The 16,669-nt window shown below is 52.8% G+C and overlaps 1 protein-coding gene across 7 annotated transcripts in view; it reads right to left on the bottom strand.

The window, feature by feature from the left end:
- The window catches only part of ZMAT5 (zinc finger matrin-type 5), a 28,903-nt gene that overhangs the window by 7,490 nt on the left and 4,744 nt on the right, over positions 1 to 16,669 (bottom strand). For 6 of the 7 annotated variants that reach the window (XM_074972463.1, XM_074972458.1, XM_074972464.1 and 3 more), the window contains 3 exons: positions 15,205 to 15,366; positions 13,641 to 13,703; positions 12,098 to 12,178 (listed from right to left, as the gene is read on the bottom strand). In XM_074972463.1, coding sequence (XP_074828564.1) covers positions 12,098 to 12,178; positions 13,641 to 13,703; positions 15,205 to 15,331 — 271 coding nt within the window. In that variant the 5' untranslated portion in view covers positions 15,332 to 15,366. The remainder of the gene's footprint in view (positions 1 to 12,097; positions 12,179 to 13,640; positions 13,704 to 15,204; positions 15,367 to 16,669) is intronic. The other variant, XM_074972465.1, reaches the window with a different exon arrangement.

The following is a 16,669-nucleotide window of genomic DNA, read 5'->3' as shown; positions in this document are numbered from 1 at the left end:
TCTGAGCATAACCTCTTGTGAGCTACAGCTCACTTCATCGGATGCATCCAGATCCACTGAACGTGTGAATGCAGGCTGAGCTGTAGCTCACGAAAGCTTATGCTCAGATAAATTTGTTCGTCTCTAAGGTGTCACAAGTCCTCCTTTTCTTTTTAAAAGACCCAGAAATTAACAAAAGGAAACAAAAACATCCAGTCCTGTCTCGCCTTTCTGGCAGTGGCCAGTAGTGTTTCTTGTGGTACAGAAGCACCAAAACTAAGCTACAGTGGACATAAAGGACAGACAGAAAGACCCTGGGAGCTCTCTAGCTTCCTGAGAAACACAGCCTGTGCCACCCCTTGGCCCCTTCCGCAAGATGCCTGCTCAGCATCAAGACATCCTATGTTATGCTTTTAAGCAAAACATTATACATTTCCAGACAGGGTATGAAATTAGTATCACTCCAGCAGAGTGAAGAATCGCTCCATCCTAATGGTGGCAACCAATTATTCATCTGCCTGCTGAAATTTAATGAGGACAACGTGCTACACAGTGAGCAGCTGGAGAGGGATAATTTCCCATACCCGGAACTCGCAGCCTTTGCTAAGGGGGATTGGTTTGATCCCACTGGCTGTGTGTCACTCTAAATGCAGCGATGAGGATCTTTGCTGGAGAGCATCATTAATGATCTGGAGGATGGCGTGGACTGCACCCTCAGCAAGTTTGCAGATGACACTAAACTGGGAGGAGAGGTAGATACGCTGGAGGGTAGGGATAGGATACAGAGGGACCTAGACAAATTGGAGGATTGGGCCAAAAGAAATCTGATGAGGTTCAACAAGGACAAGTGCAGAGTCCTGCACTTAGGATGGAAGAATCTCATGTACCGCTACAGACTAGGGACCGAATGGCTCGGCAGCAGTTCTGCAGAAAAGGACCTAGGGGTTACAGTGGATGAGAAGCTGGATATGAGTCAACAGTGTGCCCTTTTGCCAAGAAGGCTAACGGCATTTTGGGCTGTACAAGTAGGGGCATTGCCCGCAGATCGAGGGGCATGATTGTTCCCCTCTATTCAACATGGGTGAGGCCTCATCTGGAGTACTGTGTCCAGTTTTGGGCCCCACACTACAAGAAGGATGTGGAAAAATTGGAAAATGTCCAGCGGAGGGCAACAAAAATGATTAGGGGACTGGAACACATGACTTATGAGGAAAGGCTAAGGGAACTGGGATTGTTTATTCTGCGGAAGAGAAGAATGAGGGGGGATTTGATAGCTGCTTTCAACTACCTGAAAGGGGGTTCCAAAGAGGATGGATCTAGACTGTTCTCAGTGGTAGCAGATGACAGAACAAGGAGTAATGGTCTCAAGTTGCAGTGGGGGAGGTTTAGGTTGGATATTAGGAAAAACTTTTTCACTAGGAGGGTGGTGAAGCACTGGAATGCGTTACCTAAGGAGGTGGTGGAATCTCCTTCCTTTGAGGTTTTTAAGGTCAGGCTTGACAAAGCCCTGGCTGGGATGATTTAATTGGGGATCAGTCCTGCTTTGAGCAGGGGGTTGGACTAGATGACCTCCTGAGGTCCTTTCCAACCCTGATATTCTATGATTCAATGTTCTTCTGCTGTTCTCCCCGGAGAGTGGGGAAAGATCCCCTGTTTAGAATGGCCACCCAGAATGGTCCCAAACCAAAGGCTTGATCAGAAGGGGTGCACTGGGGAGGTAGGAATGATAGTTTAGTATACAGGTCAATGGACTGGGACTCAGGAGCCCTGCGTTCAGTTCCTGGCTCAGCCAACAACGCACCAGACATTTATGGGCAAGTCCTTTAGTCTCAGTTTCCCCATCTGCAGAATGGGTATAACACTTCCTACTTAGATGAATCTACCACTGATTGTGCAGTGCTTGGATACATGGTGATGAGGGTAACAGAAGTACTTAGACAGGTTTCTCTCCTGCATCTGCCTTGTGCTGGGATTGCCTTTCTAACCCACTTCTTCTATTCAACAATGCTTTTCAGAGCAGCCAGGAGAGTGGCCTCTGTCAAAGCTGCTCTACTATTCAGCCAGCAGGGGGCACTCATGGAATAAACTGCCCCAAAGCATCTCCATGACTTCAGCTCTGCTGAGTCAGAATGGGAGCAGGGGGACTCCGCAGACCAACGGAGCCAGAGTCTGCTCTCCGTTACCCCACAATAAATCCAGACTAACTCACTGGCTACTCCAGATCTACACTGGTTTAAGTGAGATGAGACTCTGGCCCCTGGTGTTCACATTAAAAATCCAGCTAGCTACATGTTCAACAACATGAGTTTCTGCGCCAAGGTGCTCCGATTCTCAGACACCCACATACAGGCAGCAGGGATCAGACACATTTAGGTGTGCAGAGAGAAGGACAGAGCTATCAAATCCAAGCCTCTAAACCAACTTTCCTGTGCAGCCTTCCCCTCCCCAATCCCGTGTTGCCTGGGACAATCCTAGGTGCCAGTGCATTTGGGATGCTCCCAAGAATTGAGGTGGATTTGCCAGAATCTATAGTTTAATCTTGAGAGGCACGGTTCTGAGCCCATCTGCCTCAGTGATAAAAATGCATGTACCAAGCACACAGCCAAGTGGACAGCGGCAATGACAGCAAGACTGGGGGGTTCGGTTAAGAGCCTAACAACAACCAATTAAAGAGTGGCTGTACTGAGTAAAGTGCCTCTCTAACGACGCTATGAGGGGATTCCAGATTTAGCTTCTCTCTCCATGTGGCTTCCAGATCAGGTTTGTTCAGTTGGGGAAAGAGGAGGAATAGATCTAGCTATCAGCTTTTGACTCGCACAGTGACAGTGTTGCAAAGCTCATCTGGGATCAGAGAGTCAAGCTGGGTTTTCTCAACATCTGACATCAGCATCTGTTACAAAGAGAGATAAGCCAGAAAAAATGACATGTTTCAGAGTAGCAGCCGTGTTAGCCTGTATTCGCAAAAAGAAAAGGAGGACTTGTGGCACCTTAGAGACTAACAAATTTATTTGAGCTATCGGATGCATTCAGTGGAAAATACAGTGGAGAGACTGTATTTTCCACTGAATGCATCCAATGAAGTGAGCTGTAGCTCATGAAAGCTTATGCTCAAATAAATTTGTTAGTCTCTAAGGTGCCACAAGTCCTCCTTTTCTTTTTCCATAAAAATGGTTACTCACCTTTGTAACTGTTATTCTTCGAGATGTGTGGCTCATATCCATTCCAATTAGGTGTGTGCGTGCCGCGTGCACAGCCGTCGGAGAATTTTTACCCTAGCAACACCCGGTGGGTTGGCTGTGGAGCCCCCGGAGTGGCACCTTCATGGCGCTGGATATATACCCCAGCCAACCCAGCGCCTCCTCAGTTCCTTCTTGCCGGCTACTCCGACAGAGGGGAAGGAGGGCGGGTTTGGAATGGATATGAGCAACACATCTCGAAGAACAACAGTTACAAAGGTGAGTAACCATCTTTTCCTCTTTGAGTGCTTGTTCATATCGATTCCAATTAGGTGACTCCCAAGCCTTACCTAGGCAGTGGGGTCGGAATGAAGTACCGTGGATTGCAGGACCGCTCTACGAAATGCCACATTGTCTCTGGCGTGCCAGACGATGGCATAGTGCCAAGCAAAAGTGCACACTGAGGACCAAGTAGTGGCTCTGTAGATCTCCTGGATCGGCACCTGGGCCAGGAAAGCTGCTGACGAGGCCTGGGCCCTTGTGGAGAGAGCAGTGAGGGGTGGGGTTGGAACACCGGCCAGATCATAGCAAGAGCGGATGCAGGACGTGATCCATGAAGAGACCCGCTGGGTCGTCTTCCTGAACGGCTTTGTGAGCTCAATGTAGAAGGCAAGGGCCTTATGGACATCGAGGGAGTGTAGCCACTGCTCCTGGCAACTGGTGTGCGGTTTTGGGTACAAAACTGGGAGAAAAATGTCCTGGCTGATATGGAAGGCTGACAGCACCTTGGGAAGAAGAGCTGGGTGAGGCCGAAGCTGACCTTATCTTTATGGAAGATCGTGTAAGGCGGTTCTGAGGTAAAGACTCTGAGCTCAGAGACGCCGCACCAACGTGATAGCGACACGGAAAGCCATGTTCCAGGAGACAGAGGAGGGAGCAGGTGGCCAGCGGCTCAAACGGAGGCCCCATGAGTCTGGAGAGGACCAGGTTAAGGTCCAATGTGGGAGCTGGCTGTTGAACCTGGGGATAGAGATGATCCAGGCCCTGGAGAAACCTACCAACCATGGAATTGGCGAAGACAGATTGGCCATTTGCACCCGGGGGAAAAGCCAAGATGGCTGCAAGGTGAACCCTGACAGACGATGCCACCAAGCCCTGCTGTTTTAGGTCCATGAAATACTCTACAATGAGAGGCACAGGCGTCTGGGGGTGGGGAGGCGTGTTGCGCTGAGCGCACCAGCACGAAAACTGCTTCCACTCAGCCATATATGTGGCCCGAGTGGAGGCCTTCCTGCTGCCCATCAGTACTTGCTGTACAGACTCCGAACAGAGAAGCTCTGAAGGGTTTAGCCACGCATCATCCACGCTGTGAGGTGGAGAGATCGCAGGTCAGGATGGCAGAGGCTACCGGGACCCGGAGTAATCAGGCTGGGAAGAGGCGGCAATGGGACTGGAGCGTCCACAGAGAGCTCCAACAGCACAGTGTACCAATGCTGTCTAGGCCACGCCGGAGCCACCAGAATCACTCACACCCTGTCCCTGTGCACTTTGAGCAGGACCCTGTGCACAAGGGGGAATACGGGAAAGGCGTAAAATAGTCGACTCATCCACAGGAGTAGGAAGGCGTCTGTGAGAGAGCCCGGGTCGCAGCCTTGGAAGGAGCAGAACACCAGGCATTTCCGATTGCTGCGGGAGGGAAACGGGTGGACCTGGGGAAACCCCCACCTTCAGAAGATGGGGTGGATGACATCTGGTTGGGAAGAAGGAGGATCCTGGGAACTACAGGCCAGTCAGCCTCACCTCAGTCCCTGGAAAAATCATGGAGCAGGTCCTCAAAGAATCAATCCTGAAGCACTTACATGAGAGGAAAGTGATCAGGAACAGTCAGCATGGATTCACCAAGGGAAGGTCATGCCTGACTAATCTAATCGCCTTTTATGATGAGATTACTGGTTCTGTGGATGAAGGGAAAGCAGTGGATGTATTGTTTCTTGACTTTAGCAAAGCTTTTGACACGGTCTCCCACAGTATTCTTGTCAGCAAGTTAAGGAAGTATGGGCTAGATGAATGCACTATAAGGTGGGTAGAAAGCTGGCTAGATTGTCGGGCTCAACGGGTAGTGATCAATGGCTCCATGTCTAGTTGGCAGCCGGTGTCAAGTGGAGTGCCCCAGGGGTCGGTCCTGGGGCCGGTTTTGTTCAATATCTTCATAAATGATCTGGAGGATGGTGTGGATTGCACTCTCAGCAAATTTGCAGATGATACTAAACTGGGAGGAGTGGTAGATACGCTGGAGGGGAGGGATAGGATACAGAAGGACCTAGACAAATTGGAGGATTGGGCCAAAAGAAATCTGATGAGGTTCAATAAGGATAAGTGCAGGGTCCTGCGCTTAGGATGGAAGAATCCAATGCACCGCTACAGACTAGGGACCGAATGGCTAGGCAGCAGTTCTGCGGAAAAGGACCTAGGGGTGACAGTGGACGAGAAGCTGGATATGAGTCAACAGTGTGCCCTTGTTGCCAAGAAGGCCAATGGCATTTTGGGATGTATAAGTAGGGGCATAGCGAGCAGATCGAGGGATGTGATCGTTCCCCTCTATTCGACACTGGTGAGGCCTCATCTGGAGTACTGTGTCCAGTTTTGGGCCCCACACTACAAGACGGATGTGGATAAATTGGAGAGAGTCCAGCGAAGGGCAACAAAAATGATTAGGGGTCTAGAGCACATGACTTATGAGGAGAGGCTGAGGGAGCTGGGATTGTTTAGTCTGCGGAAGAGAAGAATGAGGGGGGATTTGATAGCTGCTTTCAACTACCTGAAAGGGGGTTCCAAAGAGGATGGCTCTAGACTGTTCTCAATGGTAGCAGATGACAGAACGAGGAGTAATGGTCTCAAGTTGCAATGGGGGAGGTTTAGATTGGATATTAGGAAAAACTTTTTCACTAAGAGGGTGGTGAAACACTGGAATGCGTTACCTAGGGAGGTGGTAGAATCTCCTTCCTTAGAGGTTTTTAAGGTCAGGCTTGACAAAGCCCTGGCTGGGATGATTTAACTGGGAATTGGTCCTGCTTCGAGCAGGGGGTTGGACTAGATGACCTTCTGGGGTTCCTTCCAACCCTGATATTCTATGATTCTAAGCGATCACAGGTGGGAGCAGAAGGACCTGCTCAGGTGGTCTGCCAGCGTGTTCCAGACCCCGGGTAGAAAGGACACCACCAGGTGAATGGAGTGGGCTATGCAGAATTCCCACAGTCAAATGGCCTCCTGACAGAGGGGGAAGGAATGGGTCCCCCCTTGCTTGTTGATGTAAAACGTGGCCATGGTGTTATCTGTGAGGACTGCCACACAACACCCCTGCAGCTGCTCCTGGAAAGCTTGACAGGCAAGGCGTACCGCCATCAGTTCCCGGATGTTGATATGAAGGGAGAGCGCAGACAGAGGCCATAGGCCCTGCGTCTGAATGTCCCCAACGTGGGCGCCCCATCCCAAGGCTGACACATCCGTGACCAGGGACAAGGAAGGTTGCGGGCTGTGAAAGGGGACTCCTTTGCATACCACCTGGAGATCTAGCCACCAGCAGAGGGAAGCCAGTACCCGCTCCGGGACGGTGACCACCAAGCTCAGGCTGTCGACCTGGGCGATAGACTGATGCTAGCCAGGCTTGTAACAGGCGGAGTTGAAGTCAGGCATGCCTGATCACGTATGTGCAGGAAGCCATGTGGCCGAGAAGACTCAGGCAACTTCTTGCTGACGAGGTTGGGAAGCTCTGAAGGCTCCGGATGAGGCCCACTATAGCCTGGAAACAAGCATCTGGCAGGAGGGCTCACGCCTGCATGGAGTCCAGAACCACCCCGATGAATTCTATTCTCTGGGTCAGTACCAGGGTCGACTTCGCCACGTTGAGGAGAAGGCCCAACCAAAGAAACGAGCCCATGACCAAGCAGAGATGGGACTGCACCTGTTCTCTGTCGTGTCCCTGGATAAGCCAGTTGTCGAGGTAAGGGTATACCTGCACCCACCATTGACGAAGGAAGGCCACCACGACCGACACACATACATTTGGTGAACACTCAGGGGGCCGTGGAGAGACCAAAGGGGAGGGCCATGAACTGATAGTGTTCGCAGTTGACCGCAAAGCGGAGGAAGTGTCTGTGCGCCGGATGAATCGCTACGTGGAAATACGAGTCCTTCATGTCGAGGGCGGCATACCAGGATCCAGGGAAGGTATAATGGTGCCCAAGGAGACCATGTGGAACTTCAACTTTACCATGAACTTGTTGAGTCCGCACAGGTCCAGAATGGGCCGAAGCCCCCCATTTGCCTTGGGGATTAGGAAGTATCAGGAGTAAAACCCCCTGCCTCTTAGCTCCCTCGGGACCTCCTCGATCGCCTCCATGGCGAGGAGCATCTGCACCTCCTGAATAAGGAGCTGCTCGTGAGAAGGGTCCCTGAAGAGGGATGGGGAAGGAGGGCTGGGAGGAATAAAACTGGAGAGAGTATCCCATTTCCACCATGCGGAGGACCCAGCGGTCCATGGTTATCTGAGACCAAGCACGGTGGAAATGGGATAAACAATTCAAGAAAGGTGGGGTAGGATCCTGAACGAGGTCCGGTACACCGTCCTCAGGCATCCCTTCAAAAAGCCTGTTTTGAGCCCAAAGAAGGCTTGGACAGGCCCTGGCCTTGCCCAGACGGGGGGTTGGAGGGCTTCCTCCTGCCATTACGTCCCCGCCTCCTACAGAAGTCCTGCCTTGGCCAAGGAGGAGGATTGGAAGGTTGTTGCGGCTGCTGGGGTTTGAAGGGTTTCCTCTGGGTAGCCAATGTGTGCATGCCCAGGGACTTCATTGTCGCCCTTGAATCCTTAAGGCTATAGAGCCTTGAATCGGTCTTTTCCGAGAACAGGCCCTCTCCATCAAAGGGGAGGTCCCACAGTGTTTGCTGAAGCTCCGGTGGCAGGCCAGAGGCTTGCAGCCAGGAGATATGCCTCATCTGGATCCCTGAGGACAAAAAGTACATTCAGTGGAGGCCCGCAGCGAGGTCCATGCCACTGTTTTGCCCTCATCCACCAAAGCCCCAAACTCCTCTCTGGACTCAGGAGATACTAACTCCTTAAACTTCAGCATGGAGTTCCAGGAGTTAAAACTGTAATGACTCAGGAGTGCCTGCTGATCAGCGATTCTGATCTGAAGTCCCCCCGAAGAATAAACTTTGCGCCCAAACAAATCAGGGCGCTTGGCATCCTTTGATTTGGGCACTGGGGCCTGCTGGCCATGCTGTTCTTTAAAATGGATGTAAAGGGAATTCTTTACTGGGACAGATACACAGACCCTATGGAACTCTCTAGCTTCCTGACAAACACAGCCTTGTGCTACCTAGTGCCGCCATGCAGGGCCGTCCTAAATCCTGGCCTGGCCTCCGCACTCCTGAAAGGCACTGCTGACTACTCCACATGGCTGATACACTTGGTTAACTGGAGTCTGTTCCCACCTGACCCCTAGCATTAACACCACTTTATCCTGTCTCTGAAACTCTCCCGACATCTGGCTCCATTTTCCAAGCTCAGCTACAGTATCTGACCCTGATGTCCCAAGCCTGTGAATCCTGCCGGCTGACTGCATGCCATGCAGCTGTGTTCTCCAACCAGATCCCACCTCTCTTCCACTGTGCCCTTCATTCACAGCCTTAAAAACCATCTCCAGAGATTCCCTGTCAGCCCTTGTCAGATTAAACCACCCTGGGTCTCTCATCACAGCACAAACCAGCTCACATGGCCAGCCTTTACTCACAAGAGGATTTCCACTGACATGACTGAGACTGCTCCCAGGAGCAAGGGGAGCATAGCCCTGAAGCCAGGCATTTATACTGCACTCCTCCAAGTGGTGCCAAGTCTAGATAAGAGCCCTGCCTGTCTCTAGCCATCTGTAAGCAGAGTCAGGATGGGCTCCACCCTGACATCTGGTGGTGAGGTGTGGCAAGTAGTGGAAAAGAACTTCAGGGGCTGATCTCAATTTGCATAGGCACACCCACCCCGCCTAGAATGAGGCCATAACTGCCCAAATGGTCACTTTGGCTGTTGTGGGATCCCCAGTGTCTTTGTTATTGGGGCGGGAAGAGTAAATTGTTATTACCCTGATTATGGGAACTGTGCTTGGAACTGTACTTGGCCTTTTGTTATGATGGAGGGACTCACCATCAACTGAGTAGCACTCGCTAGGCAAGGGACATGGGTTCCAAAACTGTGAAGGGAGGGAGACTTGAGACAGGTATTAGTACCTGGTGGTGTGGGCCCCTTTGTGAGGGCCTGAAGCACCAATTGCACCTCTGTCTCTCTCCACTGTGGAATGTCAGAGCTAATTTTGGGTCTATTAAGAGTCTTGCTACAGGTACTGTGCTGCATTCACTTTGGCCTTATGGTGCACCAGCACTAAGGCCCCCACTACTATGACCTGAAATCACTGAGAGCTGAAATCACTGAGCACTATGTCAAGTAGTGGGGAGCCAGAAGATCTAGAGTGCAGTGGTGCTGTTCGCGGATAGGCTGGCAGAGCGGAGCTGTTTGTGAGACGGCGAGCTGTGCAGAGCAGAGCCGGTCGTGAGACAGCGGTGTGTTCGTGAGACGGCGAGCTGAGCAGAGCGGAGCCGTTCATGAGACAGCGAGCTGAGCAGAGCGGAGCCGGTCGTGGTGGAGCAGAGCCCTGTGGGGCAGCCAGCTTCAGGATACATAAGGTGCCCCTTACCCCTTTCCCCCACACACAGGCACATTTTAGCCAGACTGGGGAGTAACACTATGCAGATGAACTTTTGAACTCTGGGGCTGGACTTTTTGGACTTAAGAGACGCTTGGGTGCTGGGACTCAAGAACCTGAGGGAAAGGGGCATGCCCCAATTTGCTTGGGGTGGGGTTTTTTTTGCTCATGGGTTGTGTTATGAATCCTGTGGGTGGTGTCTCCCCAACATAATGCCACATTGTTTCTCTCTGTTATTAAAAGGCTTTTTGCTACACTCAGACTATGTGCTTGCGAGAGGGGAAGTATTGCCTCTTGAAGGCGCCCAGCGGGGGTGGTATATATTTGTCCCAGGTCACTGGGTGGGGGCTCGAGCCGGGTTGCATTGTGTTATTGGAATGGATCCCCTAGATATTGAACCCGGCCCTTGTTGCTGCCAACTCTGATGGGCAGAAGGGTTACACATCTATGCTGCTCGCTCCTTGCGGTGGAATCGCTTTAATTCAAGGATTAGGTTTGTAAAGCCAAGGGCAAGGGTTCCAAGGAGTCCCCCTAGCCGGTCAATTCAATTCCCCACTTTCATCCAATCAATAATCAACAACAAATGTACTTGGCACTCAGCCCTGCCAGATCCTGCCCTCCCCCCTGCGGCTCCACTCAGGACAGCTGTTCCCATGGGCGGTGCATGAACCGCTGGCTGGGAGAGGCTAGCCCCCAGCCCCACCCCTTCAACACCCCCCTGCTGGAGCCCAGAGCCCCCTACCCCGCAGCCGCCGGCCCCAGGCTAGCCCCCTCAGCCCTGGAGCGCCGGGAGGGCACAGGGGGACTGGAGCTGCCACCTTCACATGCAGAGCGGGAAGTGGGGGGGAGGGGGGAAGAGGGCCGGGCCTGGGGGCAGAGCTGGGCAGCGCCATGTCTGGCTGTTTGGGGAGGCACAGCCTCCCTCAGCCTATGGCACCCACCACCCATGGCGGTTGCTTTCCCTGCTGCTATAAATAACCTTAAATGGCTGGAGTTTTACAGGTTCTTTCAGATGAACTGACTTCCCGACTGCCCAGAGATGCAGGAGCAGAGAGAAAAGGAAGCGAGATGGCAAGATGGGCATTGCTTTTTTTTAGGGGGGGGAGGGGGTAGCAACCGTGGCTGGCTCTCTCCATCCCCCACATGGCTCCTGTGGAGGGATTTTTACTGACTGCCAATGATTCACAGAGAAGCCTTGGGTGTATGCAGCCTGACTCAGCCACAGCCAGGCCTCTCCCTCCCACTCTTTCAAATCTAGAGCAAAGGCCAGGGGTCCCAAGAATCCCCCCCTAATTAGCAGCCCCCCGCTTGCCAACTTGAGGCCGTTCCCTGCTGGACTGTTATCAATGCGATATTCGACCTCTCCTGGAAGCCTGGGCAAGTGATTGGCTTGGAGGAAGTCAACAATGCTTGACCCTCGGGTTCTTAGCCAGGGGAGGTCATGATCCCCAGGAGGGGTTGCAGCCACCCTCCCTCTCTTCAGGGCTAGATGGGATGGGGATCATCTGGGATCACAGTATGGAAAAGCCATGGCCTCCCCCAAGACTGGCCAATGGGAGCAGCCCCCCAGCATCTTCTTTCTAATCCCCTACCCCATCCCAAACTCCACTCCCCCAGAAGCAGAAACCCTAAATCCAGGTCCCTGTGCATGCTCCATAGAGGAGCTAGCTAACCTTAGGCCAATCTTTCCCGGGGTTTGGAGGAGCAGTTTCCCTTTAATTGTGGGGAGGGGCTGGGGGGAACCACAAAAGTTTGAGAGTTTGGGGGGGATGTGATGCACTGGTGCCCCCTGCTGGTGACAACTCATATAGCTGGCTAACAAAGCCCTCTCCCAGCCAAGCTGCAGAGAACCCACATGGCCCAGAAAGCCACCTTCCCATGCCCATTACTGGGCGATAGCTCTGAACAGTAACACACACAGGTCTCTCCCTGTGCCAGGAAATCAGGGAAAGAATCCATATACAAAGTGGCCCCATTGCCAGTAATGTTACAGGCTCGGATCGTGAGGAGGGGCTGCGGGGGCCGGCAGCACAGGTCTGCACTGATCATTCCATGCAGCTGCCCAGTCCCACAGGCTGTCATTGCACAAGTGCTCCTCTGTGCCCCAGCAACACTCTAAAGCCAGGGTTCACGGTCCTTCTCACAAATCACTTGGGAGGATGGAACAAGAAACTGCCTTCTCCCAATATTCACCTTGTACCTGTGCGTTCAGCTTCTCCAGATCCTCCTCAGTCATGTGAGAGAATCTGCAGTTGAACCCAAAGTCACACTGCCCTGGAACAAGACCCAAATGCAGGCAGTTAGAGCAGGGCTCACTCCAAATAGCATAAGAACAGGCAACGTCTCCCCCATTCATCTGCACAAACAGCCTCCAGCCTTCCCTTTTTTACTCCTGGGGGAATTCTGCACCACTGCGCATGCGCAGAATTAACGTCCCCCACTGGTTTCTTTGCTTCTCCGCAGAAAATTGACTTTCTGACAGGGAAGCAACGTATGCTTTGGGTGCCCAGCGCAGCCGGCAGAGAGGTAAATCACTGTGGGGCAGGGAACGGGACTGGGGAAGACCCTGCTGGTGGCTCCTACCCTGCACCAGGGTCAGCTGCTCGTCTGGCTGGCCTGGGGAGGATGGGACCTCCTCTTCCCCTACACAGCATCCCAGGTCCGAGTCAGACCCATCCCCAGATTTCTCTCCAGGCTGCAGGAAGGTCTGCAAACTCCCCCCCACCCTGGGCCCATTGCTCCTCAGCTGCAGGGGAAGGGATCACTGTACGGGGAGCTGCTCCTCCAGCTGCCAAACCCTCATGTATCCAGACCCCCTCATACCCAGACCTTTCTGCTGAGCCTCACCCCCATCCAGAACCCCCTGCCGAGCCCCACTCCCTCTGCACTTGGACCATCCCAGCAAGTCACCCGGATCTCCACCCCATTTATTCCCAACCAGCTGCACCTGGATCCCCAACCTCACTGAGCCCCTCACCCCTAGCATCTGGACCCCCCACCACACCCAGATGGCACTGCTGAACTCTAGCCCCTCCCCCACCCCCGCTAAGCTCCAACCACCTTCACCTGGACCCCCTTGCAGAGTCCCATTACCGTTACACCCAGAACCCCCCCCAACAAACCCCTGAGCATCCAGATCCCCTCTGCACCTGGATCCCGCACTGAGCTGTCCACATCCAGATTGCCCTACACAGAACCCTCTCAGCCCACACCTGGATCCCCCCACACTAATCCCCTCCACACTTGGATCCTGGCCTTGCTGAGCCTGCCTGCCTACATCTGGTGCACCTGGCACAGAGGAGCAGGGCCCTGGGATGTTTCTGGGGCCGGCCTGGTCCTTTCACTGGGTCAGGGTTGGGTGTAGCCTCATGGCTGAGTCTGTGTCCTGGGGGGAGCTGCAGAGTGATCTCCCACCTCGGTGCAGCCAGTGGCCTGTGCTCCCCAATGCCATGCTGGAGCCTGCACACTTATTTGACAAATAAAATTTGCAGAATTTTAAAATACTGTGCACAGAATTTTTAATTTTTTGCCACAGAATGCCATCAGGAGTAAAACTTTTTACATGCGTGTGCACATGGGGGTCCACACAGACACACCCCGCAGCTCCACGCCATACTCTGGTAGGCACAACTTCCCGGCCAACCTAGAGCAGCACTGACCTGGCTAGCAGAGAGATTTTTTGAGCTAGCACACCCTAGTTATCACTGTATGGAAAGACACCATGCAAAAACCTAACCTGTTTGCAGAAACTTCCTGCAGGGCTTCTTGCTCTGCTCCTCCAGCAAGACAGCAGCAGCATCTGGGGAAGGAAAGGAATGAGAGAGATGGGAATGAGTAGAGCCATCTCACCCGAAAACCATGCACATCAACCACCTGGTGAAAGGTCATCTTGCATAAGGGCCTGCAGCCCACCAGAATCACATGCACGTCAGCTGCCCGGTGAGCAGCCCTTTCACATGAGCACCGTGAGCAACAGCCATGGAAAGCTCATTATAAGACAACTGATGACTAACACGTTCCTTGTCTGCAGGCTCCTCCCTTGCATCTCACTGGCTTTGGAAGATCTTGTTTTCTTTCTGCTACACGCTTCCTCCCCAGCTACACAGCAGAAAATCAAGCATGAGGCCAGAGCAAAGATAGTCTGTAAAGCTCATGGGACAGAGACAGACTCTGGTTCAAACTGGTGCGCAGCAGTTCTGGAAGCTGGGCCCCCAGCACTTCATGCTGGGCATCCAGGGGACACCACGGGAAAAGTGGCCCTTAATGACTATTGAGGTTGTGCCCTGGAAACCCCTAGCAGTGAATGAGCCTGGAGAGCCAAGCTGAGCCCTGGTCAAGGCAACTCCCTCAGATTTCAATGTAAACTGTAGCTACTAATGCCCGGGCTATATTCAGTCTGGAGACAGGAGTCCTCGATAGCCAAAAGGAAGGTTTCCCCTGTAAATCAGGATTGGGGTGGGTCACTGGGACAGCAGCATGAGATAGGCCTGGGAACGAACAAAGCAGTAAGGCTATTTGGTAGCTTGCCCTGGCAGGACCCCGGTGGACCTTCCAAGCTCAGCAATAGTCATCTAAACTTCCACAACCCAAACCGAACTAGGCAAACTTCCTGCCCAGCCCAAGCCCATCAGCGCCATGCTGTGCCTGACCCAGCAACAAGGGTGATTTATCCGACTGAGGCAGTCTCTAACTCCTGGCCCATGGGAGCCCCAGCAAAGGCCGTGTGATTTCCCCAAGGCACAAGGGCATCTCTGGGGCTGCAGCTGCATCTTCCACCACAACCACACACCCACGTCTGCCTCTTCTGTCCAAACCCTCAGTGCCACCCTCCCGCATGGCCGCGGAACCCCCATACACACAAATCAGCACCTTTTCTCCCCATCACACATCCCTGCCTCCCCCAGCTCCCAATTCAGTTCACAGTAGCCCTCTGGGGTTTCACAAACCACCTAACTCCAGCACTCTCTCTCTACACCCCTCATCCAGCACATGCCGCCTCTCTCAGCCTCACCACTGTTGGTGCAAGAGCCCTGCCCTTTGCACTTCTACCATCTGGAGAAGACGTCCTGGTTCTTTCCATCTCATTTCAAATCTCACCGGACACCCAGGATTCTTCCCAGTGTGATACTGCTGCCTCAGAAATAATTTGCCAGTCATACCACCAAGTCTGGGAGGCATCCTGTGACACACTGGCATGAATGATGCTGGACAGACTACTGATGCTGATCCAGCCTCATTTACTGACCACCTCCCATGACCACCCTCCTGGGAGAAGGTTCGACTCGGCTGGCAGGACCCACCTCGGAACAGGTCATACCAGGCCTTCTTGGCCCTCAGGTGCTGTACCCCGTTCAGGTGCTTCTTCCTGTTGTGCAGATTGTCTTGAAAGGATCGGTCGCAGTAGTCACAGAAATACCTCTTCCCCATTTACCCTCCACTGGGTGCAGCAGGGTCAGTGCTGCCTGGAAAACAGCATCAGATAGATGTCAGTGCTGTGCAGTGTTCATTCCCAGGGAAACCCTTACAGCTACTGCTCCCAAAGGACAAGGATGTGTACCCGCTGGAGGTGTACACTTGAGAGGGACAGAGAGAAAGGGGTGAGACAGGCTAATTTAAACTAATGCATGCAAGACATGGTAGCTCTGAGTCTAGTGGCCTAGTGGATAATCCTCAGCACTGCTGCATGGGAGGCTCCCTTCCATGGTGTCTTGCTCCCTAAGCAGTGGGAGGCTGGCTAAACACACCTCTGTCCCAGGGCTGTAACCAGGGCAGGGTGAGCGGGGCAACCGCCAAGGTGCAAATCTGCAGGGGCAGAAAAATAATGAAAAAAAAACGAGCAGGGGGAGCAAACATGCTTGCTCACACCGGGCACTGAACTGCCTCCTCACAGCACTGCTCCTACCCTTAGGATTCTCTGCTGTGAGGAGTCCAGATCGTCCAAGCAGCAATGCCAGAGAACCTCCACAAGCTGCCCAGCAGCCCCTGTGTGGTGAAGCGGTTACCCCTGGGGAGCTGGAATGATCCCAGGAATTAGCCCGTGCTGGCACTGCCTAGTCCAGTGCTGATCTAGCTAGAGTTTAATGCTGCCTTACAACATGCAGGATTAGTCTCTCCCCATCCTTTTCTCCTCCTTCCAGACCACAAATTTATCCCCCCAAATGATTTCATTCCTAGACCTTCAGAAATTGAAGCAAGAGAGATTCTCCCTTCCACTGCACCTCCTGTGCAGTTGTCCTGGAAGCAAATAAGGATCATATAAAACCCCTAGCCTGCTGGGAGAGAATTTCCCTGGCACAGACACTGCACTGAACTACCACATATAACCTGATGCTGCCCAGCCCCTCTCCCTCACATGCCCTGGCACGGGGGAAAGGCTGGTGGAGGGCAGGGGCATGTCAAATGAGTCTCCGTAGCACTGAACACTATAGGGATGTTATGCTATGGTCCATTGGCAAGATCTAAAAATTATAACAGGAACTGACTGCTCTAATTTATGCTGGGGCCACATGAGCCCCCAGAGCAGGCCAAAATTCCGATGGTGCAAAGATGGCTTACACCACCTGTACCCCGTCTCCCGCTGCACTGTGCCTGCTGGAAGTGCAGTACAGAATCTCAACCAGTAGCAGCTTACACTCCCTCTCTTGGAACATGATGGACACCTCACAAATGCCTAAAATGGACAGCTCGGTAGATAGACTCTGAAAATGCCTACACAGCTTCAGAAACGTTGATGACCAAGTCTCTGAAAAGCGAGGCACAGAAATT

The sequence above is a fragment of the Natator depressus genome, chromosome 15 (genome assembly GCF_965152275.1).
Source record: "Natator depressus isolate rNatDep1 chromosome 15, rNatDep2.hap1, whole genome shotgun sequence".
NCBI lineage: Eukaryota > Metazoa > Chordata > Testudines > Cheloniidae > Natator > Natator depressus.
Note: the sequence above shows the minus strand (reverse complement) of the source record. Positions and strands in the feature narration are given on the sequence as shown.